Genomic DNA, 19443 nt, shown 5'->3' on the forward strand with positions numbered 1-19443 from the left:
AACAAATGGAAATAGAGTCCAAGGAAAGGTCACTGGAACATTAAGCATTCAAACTGTGGATCACAGCAGAAAGGAACAACAAACTGGCTGAGCTCCAAATTCATCCATCAACTTCAGACAAGCCTTTAATCACGCATTCCCATCCAATACAACAGGCAAGCCAAAATCTCTTCTGCAACATATTAAACCATCTAACTATGTACTAGGAACACCATCATTAACTCCAAGGAAAAATACCCTGTCCGACATTTCTAGATGCCCTAAAGGTTTGCTCCCCTTTCTGACGCAGGCTTTTCTAGGTTCCATGATCAAGGAAACGAAAAGTTTCCCTGGATTGGAATGACAGACCTCTCCCCAAGGCAAACTTCCTTAGTCCTCTCGAAGACAATTCACTCAATAATAATCCCATCTCTGTGTATGCCTATATTTTTCTCTGGCACAACAATAGTCAAAAAAACTATCTTTCCTAATGTAATCCCACAATAATTGCACTAAATGCTGCCAGAAAGTTAAAATTACCTGGCACCCACCCAACTTTAGGAAGAGGCTCACTGTGCTCAGTTTCACAGCTATCCTCTAATACAACTTCAGATTTATAGCCCAATCTGTAAACCTGCTGATGAAATTTCTAAACAGCTTCCCTGAAACACTGACAACTTTAAACTATTCAATCAATTTTGAAGTGGAAGTGAGTCGATTGGTTTACTCTGCCTACTTCAATCTGTCAACCAATGGACAGATCGCATCACCTGAAAACATAAGCTCTGGTGACACCCTTTAAACACAAAGTCCAATAAATTGGAGTAAATTTAAGCCTAAACAACTTTGGAACCATTCTAGAATTGTCAAAGATTATGTCTGTGCGTGACTGTGGTGCACATGTGCATGTTTTTAAAATTTATATATTAAAATGGAGAATGGTAGAATAGATAAGGGAGAACCAGTGGACGTGGTGTATTTGGACTTTCAGAAGGCTTTCGATAAGGTCCCGCATAAGAGATTAGCGTGTAAAGTTAAAGCATATGGGATTGGGGATAAGGTACTGACTTGGATAGAGAATTGGTTGGCAGACAGGAAGCAAAGAGTTGGAATAAACGGGTCTTTCTCCGAGTGGCGGGCAGTGACTAGTGGGGTACCGCAGGGATCGATGCTAGGACCCCAGCTATTCACAATGTATATTAATGATCTAGACGAGGGAACTAGATGTAATATCTCCAAGTTTGCAGACGACACAAAGCTGGGTGGGCGTGTGTGCTGTGAGGAGGATGCCGAGAAACTCCAGTATGATTTGGACAGGTTGGGTGATTGGGCAAATGCATGGCAGATGCAGTATAATCTGGATAAATGCGAGGTTATCCACTTTGGTGGCAAAAACAGGAAGACAGATTATTATCTGAACGGCAATAGGTTGGGAAAAGAGGAAGTGCAACGAGACCTGGGTGTCCTTGTGCACCAGTCGCTGAAGGTAAGCATGCAGGTGCAGCAGGCGGTTAAGGCGGCAAATGGTATGTTGGCCTTCATAGCGACAGGATTTGAGTAAAGGAGCAAGGATGTCTTGCTGCAGTTGTACAGGGCCTTCGTGAGACCACGCCTTGAGTATTGTGTGCAGTTTTGGTCGCCTTATCTGAGGAAGGATGTTATTGCCATGGAGGGAGTGCAGCGAAGATTCACCAGACTAATACTTGGGATGGCAGGAATGACGTATGAGGAGAGATTGGGTCGATTGGGCTTATATTCGCTGGAGTTTAGAAGAATGAGAGGGGATCTCATTGAAACTTATAAAATTCTAACAGGACTAGACAGAGTAGATGCAGGAAGGATGTTCCCGATGGTAGGGGAGTCCAGAACCAGGGGTCACAGTCTAAAGATCAGGGGTAAGCCATTTAGGACAGAGAGGAGGAGGAATTTCTTCACCCAGAGAGTGGTGAACCTGTGGAATTCTCTACCACAGAAGGCAGTTGAGGCCAATTCATTAAATATATTCAAGAAGGAGTTAGATATATTTCTTAAGGCTGAAGGGATCAAGGGATATGGGGAGAAAGCAGGGACAGGGTACTGAATTTGGATGATCAGCCATCTCATTAAATGGCGGAGCAGGCTCGAGGGGCCGAATGGCCTACTCCTGCTCCTATCTTCTATGTTTCTATGTTAGTTCATCAAAGTAAACGCACCAATACATAAACTTAGGCATTGACTACCAACACACATACCATGACTTCTGTCTTCTTCTTGTGGGGTAGTGACGGTGTTGAGTTCCTCTATGTGTGCCTGTGTCAACTTTCTGAAGGAGGGAGGAGGGGAGTCCAAAGAAGGAGCGTTGACTCGGACTGAAAGTGGCAAGGACATAAAGTAGTACAAAGCAGGTCCAAGAAGCATTGGGCAAATGCCAAGTGGACCAGGAAAGTCAAAGATCAGGATTGAAGCACCAGTAGCAGCCATTACAAGTTTAATGTGAATCGATACAAGATCGTATCGGGAAATTCAAGATTAAAAAGGACAAAAAAAAGTGAAGAAACACACAACACAAAACAGATGGAGAAAAAAAATTGTTAGCTGTTGAAAAATACAAATCAAATCATGCAGTTAACTTTCTGCCACTACTAACCACTACATTGTTGCACAGTGCAAATATGAGTAAAGCTACCCAAAGGTTGCTGTGTGCTAACATGTTAAATGATTAAAAACTTACAATCTCATAAATTAAATGTCAGACATTAAATGCTGATCAAATAGAGAGAGAATAAAAGCACTAAACTTATAGCGTGGGATTATTTATACTGGACCAGTACAGAATGTCAGTACACAGTCTTAATTCCTACCTGGTTAAAGGGCAGAATATGCTAGAACTCAGCAAGTAAAATCTGTCACAATTAACTGTGTGTACAATAATCATTGACCACCAAATGAATATTTGCAAGATTTTAATTGTAAAGGGCTGTACTGACCTATAAAACCGTAGACACTTGGAGCCAGTTGCCCCATCATGTCTGTGCCGACTCTTTGCCACTGGCCCGCTCTCTCCTCTGCTTCAAGTATTTACCCAATTTTTCCTTAAAAGATGCAATGGTCTCTGCCTCAATCACTCCCAAAGCCTCATGATAGCAGTTAACATTTAACTGCAATTATTTTAATAAAGTTGGTTATGGTATCATAAGGCACCAGTTGTGTACATTACTGGGTTATAGTTAATTAATAAAGACACAGTGGATGCGGTTGATCGAGGATAAAAAGCAGTACGTGACAACTGGATACAGATAATTTATAATTCTGCAGTTGATGCAGGACAGTCTCCTCTGCATTGATAGAGTAATTTTAAGCAGTTTGGTTGAAAATGCCATTGTTTTAACATATGCTCCATTCCATAACTAAATTTAGGTAGCTCCAGCAGCCAGCTTACAAAAGGCATAATTTGATTCAGGTGCCCAATCTTCAGGGGATCCCCACATTGCTCCTTGGTTGGCCGGTAACCAGTGTCAACTATACACCAGTCCCAACAAAAGCCCAGGGCGTGTGAACTCCTGACTTATGGAGTCCCCACCCCCTTACATCGATGGCCATATTTGGGGCATTCAACAAACTTGGGCATGAGGATGGGATCCGGGGTTAACTGAATCCGGCCAGGTTTCTGACCACCCCGTTGGGATTACCACTGAAGGAGTCCACCAGAATGGCCATGGATTTCCCCCCCCCCCGCGTTATTAATAAAAGACACAGGTTGTGTTTGATTAATTGAATGGACAAACAGAATGAAGTGGAAGTGATATATTTGGACTCTTAAAAACCATTTGATAAATTGGGACATTTATTGAAAAGATTAAAGCTCATGTTCTTCAAGACGAAGTAGTGCCATGGATAGCGTGATGGATGAAAGATAGAAAGCAGAGTATAAATAGACGGATGTTTTTCAATTGGCATGATGTTGTTCATCGTGTGCACCAGGACATGGGCTTAGAGTGAATAATACTAAACTCTACTAATGATAAATTAAGAGACAAGGTAAAATTGCAGGAGAGTAAGAGAGAGCATAGACAGGTTAAGGGAGTTGATAGATATGTGGCAAATTAATAAAGATAAAAGTGAAATGGTATATAAAGAAAATAGAAATTACCCTAAATGGTAAAATTCTCAATGCTGTGGAGGAACTGAGGGATCTAGGGGTACAGATACACAGATCTTTAAATGCAGGATCATAGGTGGAAAAATCATTTATGGGGCACTGAAAACAAAGCAAGGCAGTGATGACGAATCTCTTCACCATTGGTTGGGCTTTAGTGAGAGCACTGTTCCTAGTTTTGAGCACCCTATTAGAATCAATTTTGGAACCATGGAAACAGTGTAGCATAGATTCATTAGAGTAATACCAGGGATGAGAGCTAGGCCAGTTGGGAGTGAAATCAGGAAGCATTTATTCACCCAAAGGGTTGTGGAATTCTGGAACACTCTACCCTAAAAAGCTGTGGATGCGGAGCGTCAATTGAAATTTTCAAGTCTGGGATCAATAGATTTTTGTTAGGTAAGTGTATCAAGGGATACGGAGAAAAGGAGGGTAAATGGAGTTGAGGTACAAATCAGCCACCATCTAAAAGGCTCGAGGGGCTGAATGGCCTATTCCTGTTCCTATAACGCAGGAGTGCAAAGGGAGAGAACGAGACCTTTAGAGAGAAAGATTTCTGCTTACACAGTCCCATCATTTCTTTTGCTTCTAATCAAGGTGAGGGATGTTACTACTGAGAAACCCAGTGCTGCATCACCCACTCCCAGGCCAGCTGGGGATTAGATACACAGTAATGCTCCCTTCGACCTGCCATGGCAATGTGCTGCTTTTTATTTCTTCTCGGGATGTGGGTGTCGCTGACAAGGGTGCACTCATTGCCTATCACTAGTTGCCCTGAGAAGGTGGTGGTTGGCCTTCTCCTTGAGGTGCTTCAGTCCTTGTGGAAATGGTTCTCCTAAAATAGTGTTAGGTTGGGAATTACAAGATTTTCAAGTCATGCCAGGTGTGTGACTTGGAGGGAAACTGGGAAGTGATGGTGTGCTCATGATTCTGCTGCTCTTGGCATTCTCACTGCCAGAGGTCACAGGATTGGGAGGTGCTTTTGAAATAAGCTTGATGATAGTACATACTGCATCCGCAGTGTGCTTTTGGGGGAGAGAGTAGATACCGAATCTAGTGGCGGGGATGCCAGTCAAGCAAACTGCTATGCTCTGGATGGGGTCGATCTTCTTGAGCGTTGTTGGGTCTGCACCCATCCAGGTGAGCGGTGAGTACTCCATCACCCTCCTTATCTGAACCCTGTGGATGGTAGAATTGCTTTGAGGAATCAGGAGATGAGCCACTCATAGCAGAGTGCCAAGCCACTGCCCTACTTTTGCAGCCACAGTACTGATACGGTTGGTCTGGTTCAGCTGCCAGTCAAGATGTTGATGGCAAAGAACTCAGCATTGATGGAGGGTACCACTGAAGGTCAGGTGAAAGTGGTTGGGCTTTTTCTTACTGATGGTCATTTCAAAACATAAGAACCAGGAGCAGGAGTAGGCCATTTGGCCCCTCGAGCCTGCTCTACAATTCAATAAAATCATGGCTGATCTTCTACCTCAACTCCACTTTCCTGCACTAACCCCATATCCCTTGATTCCCTTAATATCCAAAAATCTATCGATCTCTGTCTTGAATATGTATGTGGTGCCAATGTTACTTGCCACATGTCAGCCCAAGCCTGGATGTCATCCAGGTCCTGCTTCATAATCAAAGGAGTTGTGAATGGAGTCAGACACTGGAATCATCAGCAAACACACCACTACTGACCTTATGATGGAGGAAAGGTCACTAATGGAGCAGCTTAAAACAGTTATGCAGAGGGTGCTGCCCCGAGGAATTCTTGCAGCGATGTCATGGAACTGCGACGACGGATTGGTCTGTGACGACCACGACCATCTTTCTGTGTGTCAGGCATAACTTCAGGCACTGGAAGTGCCTTGATCAACTAGTAGCTATACTATTTGAGGTGGAAAAGGGGTGGAGAGGAGGAAAAGGAAGTAAGCAGAGTCTCTTTGGCATGGAGGTGGCTTCAAGATGACACACTAAATGAAACTTTGGAACGGAGTCATTTTTTTCTGTGGCAAACTTACTAATCTAATACCTGAGCCAGCCAGATCTACAGCACTTCAGGACATTGCTGATCTAGACAAGCCAGTCTGGCTCACTAATGGATCTTGAGAGGTTTAACCATTATAGGGGGAGGGAAACCATTATAGGGGGAGGGATTCCTCCCACTCAGCTCTAGATAACTGCACGTCAATACATGAATAGATTGGGTGGTCCTCACTGTACTAGAAGATTATCAAAAAAAAAAGTGTGCCCTCAATGCAGAAAGGCCTGCATTGGCCAGAAGAGGTAGGTAAAGGGGATAAGGAATGGAGTTCTGACAATGTGTGCAGGACTCCTTTCTAACCCAATATGTAAGAAGCCCGACAAGGATCTAGTAATGGGGAATGAACCAGAGCAGATAAGAGAAGAAAAAGTAGGGGAACATCTAGGAAATAGTGACCATAATATAATAAGCTTTAAGATAATAATTGAGAATGACATAAGTACAGGAAACTCTTTTTTTTCCGGCACCGACGGGACCGGCGTGGTGCCGGTTTATCAAAAAGTCCGAATTACAGAGAGGTATAGTAAAAGGTACGAGAGCCCCGTGCATGGCCACAGATCCAGGCGTCCCTGTTGCATAGCAACAGGTGCAGGAACCCGGCCACAAATCCAGGCGTCCCTATTGCATAGCAACAGGTGCAGGAACCCCGGTTACACGGCCACAGATCCAGGAACGGACACTAATATGAAGTAAAATTTACCTGAACCTACTCCTGAATTTTGACGGTTAATAGAGATTTCCGGTTATTTAGGTGCCGGTAAATCGAGAGTTTCCTGTATGACGAAGACCTAGGTAATAGATTGGAGAAAAGCCGGTTTTGAGGGGATGAGAATAGAACTTGGGAAAATATTTTAAAAGGTGTTCAACAGAGTCCAAGAAAAATATATTCTGCTAAAAAACAAGAACAAGCCAAACATTAATGAGACATGGATAAATAAAGACATTAGGTAAAAATTGAGGGTAAGGAAAAAGGCATACACTAAGTACATGGACAGCAGGGGAGAGCATGACAAGGGAGAATACGAAGAGATTAGGAAAGAAGTAAAAAAAAAAATTAGGAAAGCAACGAGGAACTATGGAATTAAATTATCAAGGAACATGTAGGGGTTCGCAAAATTCCCCTATTTTCCCTGAAGATTGAAAATATATTGGTCCACATCGTGGGTGAAGAATCATGTGTTTTGAAATGCCTCTGGGTAGGACAGTGTTTTTAAAACATACCCAGAATCGTGAAAAGCTGCGTTGAGCAGAGCAGCACTTGGGCAACATCAGGATCTAAGACATTACATTTTATTAAAAATGGTACCTCTGAGTTTCGAACTGTGTATATTCCAAAGAGGTTTGAAAATGGCCGTCACAAAGCATGGCCAAAAGACAAAAGAAAGCAGCTAGCAGCTTGGAGTATGTCTGTGTGGGAGGATCTAGCAGTGGCTGTAAGACCTGCCAATCAAAGGGAGGTTCCCTTCTAAGCAATCGATGTTGTTTATTGACATAAGGGAGTACAACCACTTGAGACTAACCGCAAGAACAATCGGCTCTGTGTACACAGAAATTCACTCATTCAAAGCACTCACACGGAGATACTGAAGCCATGGAACGGACTGTTATGGAACAGATCAGTATGAATGAGGTTTTGAATCACCCATCATTCTGAACAATAGGGCAGTTGTATCCCTTTTGTTTTAGCCAGGGGAACTCTGGAGGTGGGCGGGAACATCCCGGCCCCATAGTGCAGACACATTAACCCATTCCAACCACTTTGAATCAGCCAATCACAGCGTTTCTCTTGTGTATTGGAACTTTGGGCGCGAATTTTGCAGACAGCAAAACAGCAGGAGCTCACCAGGTATAAAGATAGCTCCCGAGAAGCTATCGCTCTCTTACTTTGCTGGACCACAGGTGAGCAGGGTTTCTGACTCCTCAGCAAGGCAACCTAGTAAGGAGTTAGGGGTGGTAATTAAGGGAGTATTGCTAAGATTGTTAAATTAACATTGTAGCTACTTACCCCTCATTTTGCCGTCTGCCTTCCCCCATTTAAGCAATTTTACTGTAATTACTGTGTTCGTGTGGTATAGTTTCTTTTAGTTAATAAAGCTTGATTTTTCTCTCATCCAGACCATTTGTCCGTTTTAATATCATCAATTATAAGTCCTTCAGTCAGAACTGGAAGGTGGGGTAGCGATTCGAAACCACTGTTTAAATTGGTTTACAGTGTAGCAGCAAAAGGCTGCCTGACCAGGTGAATTACCGTAAACCAGGTAAAAGGTTGGAATTGGTCAGAGTGCAGGCAAAGGCTGCCTGACCAGGTAAATTACCTTAAACCAGTTAAAAGATGTCCCCCTACAAAATGGCGACCGCGACAGGATTGGAGGCAGTTTTTGATATGTGGTCTGGATCTGAAGAAAGCATCAGCTCTTGTTTCTCTCGTTTTCAGTATGTGGGTAGCCCTGTGGATGTTAGCGGCAGCGTGTAGGCTGACCTATCATGGTATAGGTGGCTGGGTTAAGAAGGGTGAGAAGAGGGTGCAGGAGGAGGTTAAAGAGGCCAAGAATCGGGAGTCCCAGCTTGAAAAATGCCAGGCGGAGGTAGAACGCCTCAGAGAGGTGAATGAGGCCAGAGCTAGTGGAATGAGGGTGCGGGAAGAGAATGCACACCTCACACTAGAGGTCACGAAATGCCAGGCATTTATAGAGCGCCTTGTGCAGGAAGTCACAGAGGCGAGGGATAGTGAGATGAGGCTACAGGAGGAAATCGCACACCTCACCCAAGAAGCTAACGAGGGAAAAAGCCATGCAAGGAACGAGATAGAATTCCTAAAGTATCAAATTATAGAAGCAAAGAGGAGCGAGATGAGACTGCGGGAAGAGAATGCCCGCCTCACCTCAGAAGTAACAGAGCAGGAGGAGAAGGTTAGGGAGGTAAAGGTAGCTTATAAGCTGGCCTGCGACCAAAGGTTTAGTGGAGCAGATCATACCCCATGTAACAGAAGAATAGTGTGTTCGGGTATGGAGTTAAGGAGGACTGGGCTGCTTAAGCAGGGGAACCGGGAAGGAGAGTTCTGGGACCCCTGTAGAGCAGGTCCGGTAGCAGAAATCCGGGATAAGGGAGGCACACGGGATAGTTTTGGCCCCAGACCAAAGGCAGGTCCAGGTCCAAAATTCCCCATTTAAAGCCACCGGGTAAGAGAACATGAGTTTGCTGACCAGACAAGTTCAAGTTCACAGCCTGTAAAGACAGGCATTGTGGCTTGTTTCCAGGGAAAAGTTGTCCAGCCCACAAATTGGAACACTTCCCCGTCCCAGTGGGACCTAAATTTTGGCAAAAGCTTAAATTCGAACCAAAGTTTAAAATTGAGCAAGTTATGTGGCTCAAAACCAGAGAGAGAAACAGCAACCTGAGATTAGATATCTGCAGGCTGCTGCCAATCCATTCACTGAAAATCGCCTGGGAAGCTCGAGGGAGGAGCAGCCCTTTGAAAAGGCTCCCCGCGCATGCGCAGTCGCTGGTTTGGAGACAGGAATCGCCCAGTCTTCTGAACAGAAGGTTCGCGCAGGCACAGTCGTGCGCCTGAGGGGAGAGGTTTCCCAAGATCAGGTTGGCGCAAGCGCGGTTCCCCAGCGGACCATCTTCAGTTTTCCCGCGCAGGCGCAGCCGCGCGCCTGAGGGAAAAGGTTCCCCAACACCGGGTTCGCGCAGGCGCAGTCGCGGACCCGGAACCCCCAGCGGCTCTTGCTCAGTTTGAGGCCGAGCGCGCAGGCGCAGTCGGCCGTTTAAAAATCCCCGCTTCCCAAACTATACGCGCAGGCGCAGCGGCCTGCTTGGAAGACTCAGCGGTTCTTCCAACCCTTTTTAGAGAAACCGGACGCGCAGGCGCAGTTGCCTGCGGGACCCCAGTGGAGCTTTCTAAGTTATCCCGCGCAGGCGCAATCGCCTGTTTGAAGCCAGAGGCTTCACAGCCTCTGCCGAGGGACTCCGAAAAGAGAGCTTGCGCAGGCGCAGTTGCCGGGGGGACCACAGCGGCTCTTCCTCAGCTTTTTCACGCAGGCGCACCTGCTTGTTTAAGGACAGAGATTTCACAGCCTCTGCCGCGGGACTCCGGGGAGGAGATCCGCACAGGCACAATGGCCTGTTTAAAGGGACCAGCTTCCCAGCCTGCTTCCAGAGTGGTCCCCCCCCATGATGTGGGACCCTGGGGAGGCAGGGATAGCAATCCCTCTTGCAGGAGACATGGGGAGGGAGCTGACACCAAGTTTTGGATCGGGAGAGGGAGATTTGTACCAGCAGGCTACCAGGTATCTCATACAGTGCAGGCTGTTGGCACCAGGGGGAGAAGGTTCCCAGCCAGCTAGGGCTGCAACCCAGGCTCAGGGTCCACCAGCCAAAGTTTCCCCCACAGAGACGCCCCTCAGAAGGTCTCAGCGGGTCTGCAAGCCCAAGAAAAGGTGGTCACCAGGGTACCTGCCACAAAGAGCAATCTCCCAAACCGGGGAGAAGCCAAAGGGCAGAGGTCCCCAACCAGCAGCCATAAGCTGCGAGGGACAAGCAGCAGGAGGCAGTCCAGCTTCGCTGCAGCCAGCAGTAATCTGTGACAGTGCCAGAGATTAGCCTGGCCGTCCGGAGACGGGCGGCATTTGTATTATAGCTATGTGTGTATATAGCTTGCTTTGTGTAAATCGTAAGTTTAGATTTAACTGTTGTAGTTTAAGTTAAAGTTTAAGTTTACATGTGTGCCAAATGTTTGTATTTTGGTCCGAGGTCAAGGGACTCGACCATGTCTCCACCTAAGGCAGCAGGTCAGTGAGACCTGGCTGCATGTCCTTTCAGGTTTTGCAGGAGAGTGGAAGATGAAGCAGCCCTGTTCGCCCAGCCCGAGCTGGGCTTCGAATGAAGATAAGGATACAGAATCTTGGGGATCACCTCGTCACTGGACAAATCCAGAGGGAAACCCCGCAGCGACCTTCAGGAGAAACCAGACAGGGTCCGGAGGAACTTGCCTACTCCTCCTACGCGGAAGAGATGGCCCCAGCTGGGTGGGGCACAGCCCCCAACCCAGCACTATCCTGACCGAAGTTCACTTGCGGGAGACCTCGCTGTTGAAGAGTCATGGTGGGGAAGCTCGGGCGCCTTGTCAGATAGGGACGCGTTCCCCGGGAGTGGGTGGTGATGGCCCAGGAAAGATTGTAAAGGGGAGGGCGAGGCCCAAGAGTTGCGTGGGTACGTTCGGGGGAGGGAGGAACTCACCCGGGGGCCCACGGGTAAAGTTAGTGTAAGTGTGGCTGGGGAGGATGAATGGGTGGCCGGATCTGGGATCCAAGTTTGAGTGTGGGGCCAGGGAGAGCCACCACACAGGCACCCATCATTTTCTGCAGCCAGTCAAGGGAAGACGGGAGTGGGAGGGACTGGGAGTCGCGATCCCATACTCCCCGGTCTCGGTCTGTGCCAAGGTAATCTTAAACATGAGGGGTACCCCGCCTCCACAAAGGGACAAGGGAACGGCTCGGGGCTGGCGGAGCAGGCTGGTCTGTAAATCCATTCTGTCTGTTTTAAAGTTTAAGACGATCAAAGGGGGGTGGAAGGTACATTTACTGCCCGGGTGGGAGGAGCAATACCCACTCGAATTTTGCGACCCATCATTGGCACATGATGGTCGGGGTTTGTTTAAGCATGTTGTTCAAGATTTTTTGTATTTTGTGTTACAGCCCCAAGTTAAGCAGAGGCATAGGACCCTCTCTGTGCTTGGGATCATTTTGATAACATCGTGTAACTAAGATTGCAACATTTTGTAATAAGTTACAATGTAACAAGTGTTTGTAAATTTTGATTACATTGTATAATGTGACAAGTGATGCTGGGTATGTGACCCTTTATTGTAAATTGATGTATCTGTAAGATGCCTACCGTACCACGGTTTTTCTCGAATTTGAGGGGAATAGAAGGGTCGGGGGGATCAGTGGTAGGTAGCTATTAGGTAAATATAGGGGATGGTTGTTTGTCGGGGGTCAGAAAAATTTTGCTCACTTCTTCGAGTGGATACTACAAGCAAGTTGAAGTATCAAAAGGAGGGACTGTAGGGGTTTGCAAAATTCCCCTATTTTCCCTGAAGATTGAACATTGCATTTTATTAAAAATGGTACCTCTGAGTTTCGAACTGTGTATATTCCAAAGAGGTTTGAAAATGGCCGTCACAAAGCATGGCCAAAAGACAAAAGAAAGCAGCTAGCAGCTTGGAGTATGTCTGTGCGGGAGGATCTAGCAGTGGCTGTGAGTAAGACCTGCCAATCAAAGGGAGGTTCCCTTCTAAGCAATCAATGTTGTTTATTGACATAAGGGATTACAACCACTTGAGACTAACCGCAAGAACAATCGGCTGTGTACACAGAAATTTAAACCCATTCAAAGCACTCACACACAATGGAGATACTGAAGCCATGGAATGGACTTTTGTTATGGAACAGATCAGTATGAATGAGGTTTTGAATCACCCATCATTCTGAACAATAGGGCAGTTGGATTCCCTTTTGTTTTAGCCCAGGTGAGCTCCGGATGTGGGCGGGAACATTTCGGCCCCACAGTGCAGAGACATTAACTCGTTCCAGCCACTTTGAATCAGCCAATCACAGTGTTTCTCTTGTGTATTGGAACTTTGGGCGCAAATTTTGCAGACAGCAAAACAGCAGGAGCTCACCAGGTATAAAGATAGCTCCTGAGAAGCTATCTCTCTCTAACTTCGCTGGACCACAGGTGAGCAGGGTTTCTGACTCCTCAGCAAGGCAACCTAGTAAGGAGTTAGGGGGGGTGGTAATTTAGGGGATATTGCTAAGATTGTTTAATCAACATTGTAGCCACTAACCCCTCGTTTCTGCCGTCTGCCTTCCCCCATTTAAGCAATTTTACTGTAATTACTGTGTTCGTGTGGTATAGTTTAAATTTGATTATAGTTTCTTTAGTTTAATAAAGTTTGACTTTTCTCTCATCCAGTCCATTTGTCCGTTTTAATATCATCAATTATAAGTCCTTCAGTCAGAACTGGAAGGTGGGGTAGCGATTCGAAACCGCTGTTTAAATTGGTTTACAGTGTAGCAGCAAAAGGCTGCCTGACCAGGTGAATTACCGTAAACCAGGTAAAAGGTTGGAATTGGTCAGAGTGCAGGCAAAGGCTGCTTGACCAGGTAAATTACCTTAAACCAGTTAAAAGATGTCCCCCTACAAACATAAAACAAAATAGTAAAATAGTCTACAGGCACATAAATTTAAAAAAAAAGGAAAGTCATGATGGGAATAGGATCAGTAAGGGACGGTCAGGATAAAATCACAGGCAGCGATAGTGAAATGACAAAAATATTAAATAATTTCAGTATTTACCAGGGACACAGATCAGGTGGACATGACATCGGCAGATGAGATTAGAAATGATATAGCCGCATTTAAAATAAGAGGAGAAATATTCAATAAACTAATTGAACTCAAAGAGGATAAAACCCCTGGTCCAGATGGATTATAGCCACGTATTTAAAAGAATCTAGGGAAAAGATAGCAAAGACACTATTACACATATTTAATAATTCATTAGAAAAATGGCAATAGTTTGGGAAAAGGGGAAGTGCAACAAGACCTGGGTGTCCTTGTGCACCAGTCGCTGAAGGTAAGCATGCAGGTGCAGCAGGCGGTTAAGAAGGCAAATGGTATGTTGGCCTTTACAGTGAGAGGATTCGAGTACAGGAGCAAGGATGTCTTGCTGCAGTTGTACAGGGCCTTGGTGAGACCACACCTTGAGTATTGTGTGCAGTTTTGGTCACCTTATCTGAGGATGTTCTTGCCATGGAGAGAGTGCAGCGAAGATTCACCAGACTGATACCTGGGATGGCAGGAATGAAGTATGAGGAGAGATTGGGTCGATTAGGCTTATATTCGCTAGAGTTTAGAAGAATGAGAGGGGGTCTCATTGAAACTTATAAAATTCTAACAGGACTAGACAGACTTGATGCAGGAAGGATGTTCCCGATGGCGGGGGAGTCCAGAAAAAGGGGTCACAGTCTAAGGATAAGGGGTAAGCCATTTAGGACTGAGATGAAGAGGAATTTCTTCACCCATAGAGTGGTGAACCTGTGGAATTCTCTACCACAGAAGGCAGTTGAGGCCAATTCATTAAAGATATTCAAGAAGGAGTTAGACATATTTCTTAAGGCTAAAGGGATCAAGGGGTATGGGGAGAAAGCAGGGACAGGGTACTGAATTTGGATGATCAGCCATGATCTCATTAAATGGCGGAACAGGCTCGAGGGGCCGAATGGCCTACTCCTGCTCCTATCTTCTATGTGGCCTACTCCTGCTCCTATCTTCTATGTATCTATAAAAAGGTGTAGTGCCAGAGGTCTGGCGATAGAGAACGTATTACCTATATTTAAGAAGGGAGATAGAACGTGACCAGGGAACTATAGACCAGTCAGCTTAACATTGGCGCTAGGAAAAATAATGGAATCCCTACTAAAGGAAAAAATACAACATCTAGAAACCAAAAATATAATAATGAAGTCAGCATGGATTTTAAAAGGGAAATTCTTGCTTGACCAATCTCATTGAATTCTTTGAAGAGGTAACAGCGAGAGTGGACAAGGGTAATGCAGTAGATGTAATTTATCTAGATTTCCAAAACACCTTCGATAAGGTACCACATAATAGACCAATGAATAAGGTCAAAGAATGCGGAGTCAGGGGACAAGTAGCAGAATTGATAGCTAGCTGGCTTTGAGACAGAAAGCAGAGAGTAGGGGTTAAGGGTAGCTATTCAGAGTGGCAGAAGGTGGAAAGTGGGGTCCCACAAGGATCAGTGCTGGGACCGATGTTGTTCACAATTTATATTAACGATTTAGACCCTGGAATCAAAAACACAATTTCTAAATTTGCGGATGACACTAAATTGGGGGGGGGGGGGGGGCAGATAGTCAATAGAGGACTGTAACAAATTACAAGATGACATTAATAAACTTAGATAATTGGCAAATTAATTTCAACACAAATAAATGTGAGGTATTACATATTAGTAAGAAAAATAAGGAGGTCACATATTATCTGGAAAATAAGAACCTAAATGGGGTAGAAGAGCAAAGGGATCTGGGAGTACAAATACACAAATCACTAAAAGTAGCGACGCAGGTTAATAAGGCCATTAACAAAAGCAAACCAAGCACTAGGGTTTATTTCTAGAGGTACAGAATTGAAAAGTAGTGAAGTTATGCTAAACTTGTATTGAACCTTGGTTAAACCACACTTGGAGAACTGTGTACCATTCTGGTTGCCATATTATAAAAAGGATATGGAGGCACTGGAGAGGGTGCAAAAAAGATTTACAAGGATGATACCAGAAATGCAAGGTTATACCCATTAGGAAAGGATGAACAGGCTGAGTCTCTTTTCTCTTGAAAAGAGAAGGCTGAAGGGTGACCAAATAGGGGTCTTTAAAATTATGAAAGGTTTTGATAGAGTAGGCACACAGTGTGTGTTTCCACTTGTGGGAAGAGCAAAACTAGAGGCCATCAATATAAGAGCATCACCAAGAAATCAAATAGGGAATTCAGAAGAAACATCTTTACCCAGAGTGGTGAGAATGTGGAACTCACTACCATAGAGAGTGGTTGAAGTGAATAGTATAGATGGAGGGGAGGCTAGATAAGCATATGAGGGAGAAGGGAATAGAGGGTTAGGCTGAAAGAGTTAGATGAGGAAAGACGGGAGGAAGCTCGAGTGAAGCATAAATGCCGGCATGGACTGGTTGGGCCGAATGGCCTGTTTCTGTGCCATATATCCTATGTAATCTTATGTAAGTCACTATTTACTGGATTGGTATTTATCAATCAACAGGCATAATAGCCACAAACTGAAACACATTTTACAGCCTTAATGGTCTATGGAGGAGTGAGACACGCAAGATTTGTGTAAATGTGAGATATGCAAATCATCATCAGTCTCACAGTGACAACACAAAACAAAACTAAAAGATCAATAGAACTATTCTGTTGACCTATGCCATATGAACATGCACTCCCAGTCAAGGCTTTATCGTGATGGTTAGGTAACTGTGTCCCACAGGCTGCTGAGGAACTTGGACAGCAGACATAACAATTTAAACATATATCCACACATCCATTCTTCATTTACTTCAAATCAGACATCTTCAGAAACAGCAAACTTTGGCCTCTACACACAATCTAATAAACTCTGACTTTAAAGTGGAAAATTATTGCAAACTAGTTTACAAATAAGGGTACTCGATATTGCCACCATTTTGGAGCCCACAGTGACCTGTTTTTGAGGTTACTCAATCTATTGACAGAAATCACAGCCAAAGTGGCAGAGGGGGCTGAACTATCCATGCAGGTTTACAATGATGTATTGGGTGCTGTTTGGCCAGAAGATAACCAAGATTGTAGACACCGGTGCCCACAACGACAACCTGATCAAAATCTGAACATAGAACTTTGGAAAAATTCTGCCTAGACCCTAGTAAAGTGGTGGAAAACAATTGTTCCAAAGCACTTAAACTTAATGCTGTAGCACAGTAAACAGGTACTGAGCTAATAACCATGTTAATGTGTTATGCAAATGATTTTCATACTAATATGTCATTGTATGCATTGCGAAGGGCAGTGATCTTTTTACCTCACTTCTACTGAAAGAATTCCCCAAAGCTTTCATCTTTCCCATTGAAGAGAGTTCCTTCACAATTCCCACCATCACCTCAAGGGTTTCTTTTTGAGAGTCATGTCTAAATAATAGATGGTCATTCTTCGAGAAACCCTTTTAATCTCACTGTACATTGCCATAGAGTAGGATGGTGGCTACCTCTTATTGTGATCCATCTTAAAAAATTACTTACCAGATCGTGGCTTCAGCCCAAAGGGAGCTGTGGGGGATGCTATAGGAGACAATGTGGGAGTCACTGTGGGAGTCTTCTCTTCATCCTATAGGATTTTAAATAAAATTAGTTGAAAGAAATACTCAGCTCAGTTATCACCATGACATAAATTCCCTCTGTAGCAAATGTTTTGACATGCAATTTTTAAAAAATTCTACATTGAATTAGAACCATTTCTAATTGCAGGTGTGTGCAGTGATTCACTGATATTACTATGTCAATGAACAGATAACTGCACTTTACAAATACTTTGTGAAGCAATATCCCTGCCTAGGGTGCTTTCTCTGAAAATTGAATCTTTACTGGCTTTGGGATACAGCAGTACTGAAATCTATATGTGTTAAGATTCATTTTGAACTTTGATCTCCCTCTTAATAATGTATCATGCTGTTAAATTTAATAAAATTCAACAATGTTATGTTGTCAAATTTACATCTTTAAATCACTTATTGTAACAGAAATACAGTAAAGTTAATTTCAGCAATCTGGCTTGAGAGATCACGCTCCTAATTCTGATCTCATTAGAGTTGGTCACTTGCACCAGTTGTCAGTGGGGCACGCCAATGCGAGCTGAGATATTTGACTATTTTATATCCATCATTTCCAAAAGAAACTAGTCCATTTCCCACTGTGCTGCACATGGGGAGCGAAGACCAAGTGTAATCTTCAGGTGAAACAGGGTTAGAGGCTGGGAGGTAATTGGACCAGGACATGCAGGTGTAATTCAGTCCCCATTTTAAAGTCACACATTCTGTTATTCTTATATTTCCATTATAAGTTTCCATTATAAATGTGACATAGGAATTTATAATGGGAAAGGTTGACAGGCGGTGCAAGTAGATGTTAAGATTATAATAAATTACATAGACAACTTCAGCCAGCCGTGTATCTTGGAGACCTGTGTGAGGATCCCACTGTCCTGTGGCAAAGTTGGTATGTAGGTGACCAATACATGTAGCTGGCTGCAAACAAATAGACCTAATCACTGTATTTAATGCAAATCAAAATGTCCCAAATGGTTTTTTTAAATGATTCAATGCATTTTAGCTTTACACAGGATACAGTCCATTATTTGTGTCCTTTGGGCTCCTCTGCATTACTACTGTCTGTGAATTGCTCTTGTTGATAGCTGTCTCATAGCATTATCTCTTTGACCGGGAGTTGAAAACTATCACTAGAAAGCTGTGGACTATTAACGTGTGGCCTGATGTGTGTGGGCTGTCGATGGTCAAAATGATCTGCATTTTCCAAAGGCAAAGATGTTTTTAAAAGCCAAACTTTGAGAATTTTCAGTTCCCTGCTTCGCTCAGCTTCTACATGTGATGTAGCTGGGAGCGGCTCAATGAGGCTCACCCACCTCCACCCCACACACTTTCCGTCAGGGTCACTCGCTCAACAGCCATTGAAAAGTATTACAAAGATTTATGGCTTTTCCGTTTTGAAACAGTTTACATATTGTGTAAGTCTAGTTACTGTACTTAGAGTACCTCGCTGAGCTGTTTTGCTTCTTTTAAACACATCTGACGAAGTAGCTTTGAGCTGGCGACTGGACATGTTTCCCCATTAGTGTAAAGAGATGATGGTGGGCACCCCACAAGCTCCCCAATGTGCAATAAGCCACAGTCACACGCTAATTTGACCTTTATTACAAGTGGATTTGAGTATAAGAGGAAAGGTGTCTTACTGCAATTATAAAGGGCCCTGGTGAGACTACACCTGGAGTATTGTGTACCGTTTTGGTCTCCTTACCTAAGGAAGGATATACTTGCCAAAGAGGGAGTGCAATGATGGTTCACCAGACTGATTCCTGGGATGGGAGGATTGTCCTACGAGGAGAGATTGAGTAGACTAGGCCTATATTCACTAGAGTTTAGAAGAATGAGAGGTAATCTCATTGAAACATACAAAATTCTTACAGGGCTTGACAGGATAGATGCAGGGAGGATGTTTCCCCTGGCTGGGGTGTCTAGAATCAGAGAACCAGTCTCAGAATAAGGGGTCGGCCATTTAGGACTAAGATGAGAAATTTCTTCACGCAGAGGGTGGTGAATCTTTGGAATTCTGTACCCCAGAGGGCTGTGGAGGTTCAGTCGTTGAGTATATTCAAGACAGAGATCAATAAATTTTTGGATATTAATGAATCAAGGGATATGGGGATAGTTCAGGTAAGTGGAGTTGAGGTCGAAGATCAGCCATGATCTTACAGAATGGCAGAGCAGGCTCAAGGGGCCAAATGGCCTACACCTGCTCCTATTTCTTAGGTTCTTATGTTAATGATTAAGCCTGGGCATGCGAAACGGTACATGGTGCGAATTTGGATCCAGGTCTTGGTTCATAGGAGACCTGGTCTGCTTATAAAACCACTGCTGCCCAACCTAT

General features: G+C 44.3%; 1 protein-coding gene across 6 annotated transcripts in view; it reads right to left on the minus strand.

The window, feature by feature from the left end:
• Positions 1 to 19443, minus strand: part of lrch1 (leucine-rich repeats and calponin homology (CH) domain containing 1) — a 247116-nt gene that overhangs the window by 34690 nt on the left and 192983 nt on the right. For 3 of the 6 annotated variants that reach the window (XR_015080796.1, XR_015080795.1, XM_086006477.1), the window contains 2 exons: positions 17026 to 17110; positions 2211 to 2327 (listed from right to left, as the gene is read on the minus strand). Coding sequence is in view for 2 of the 6 variants with exons in the window: in XM_086006477.1 (XP_085862603.1) it covers positions 2211 to 2327; positions 17026 to 17110 (202 nt within the window). In the remaining 4 variants the exon portion in view is untranslated. The remainder of the gene's footprint in view (positions 1 to 2210; positions 2328 to 17025; positions 17111 to 19443) is intronic. The other 3 variants (XR_015080797.1, XR_015080798.1, XM_086006478.1) reach the window with 1 other exon arrangement.

This window comes from Somniosus microcephalus, chromosome 14 (assembly GCF_052327205.1).
Source record: "Somniosus microcephalus isolate GS21.2 chromosome 14, FLI_Smic_1.0, whole genome shotgun sequence".
Classification (NCBI taxonomy): domain Eukaryota; kingdom Metazoa; phylum Chordata; class Chondrichthyes; order Squaliformes; family Somniosidae; genus Somniosus; species Somniosus microcephalus.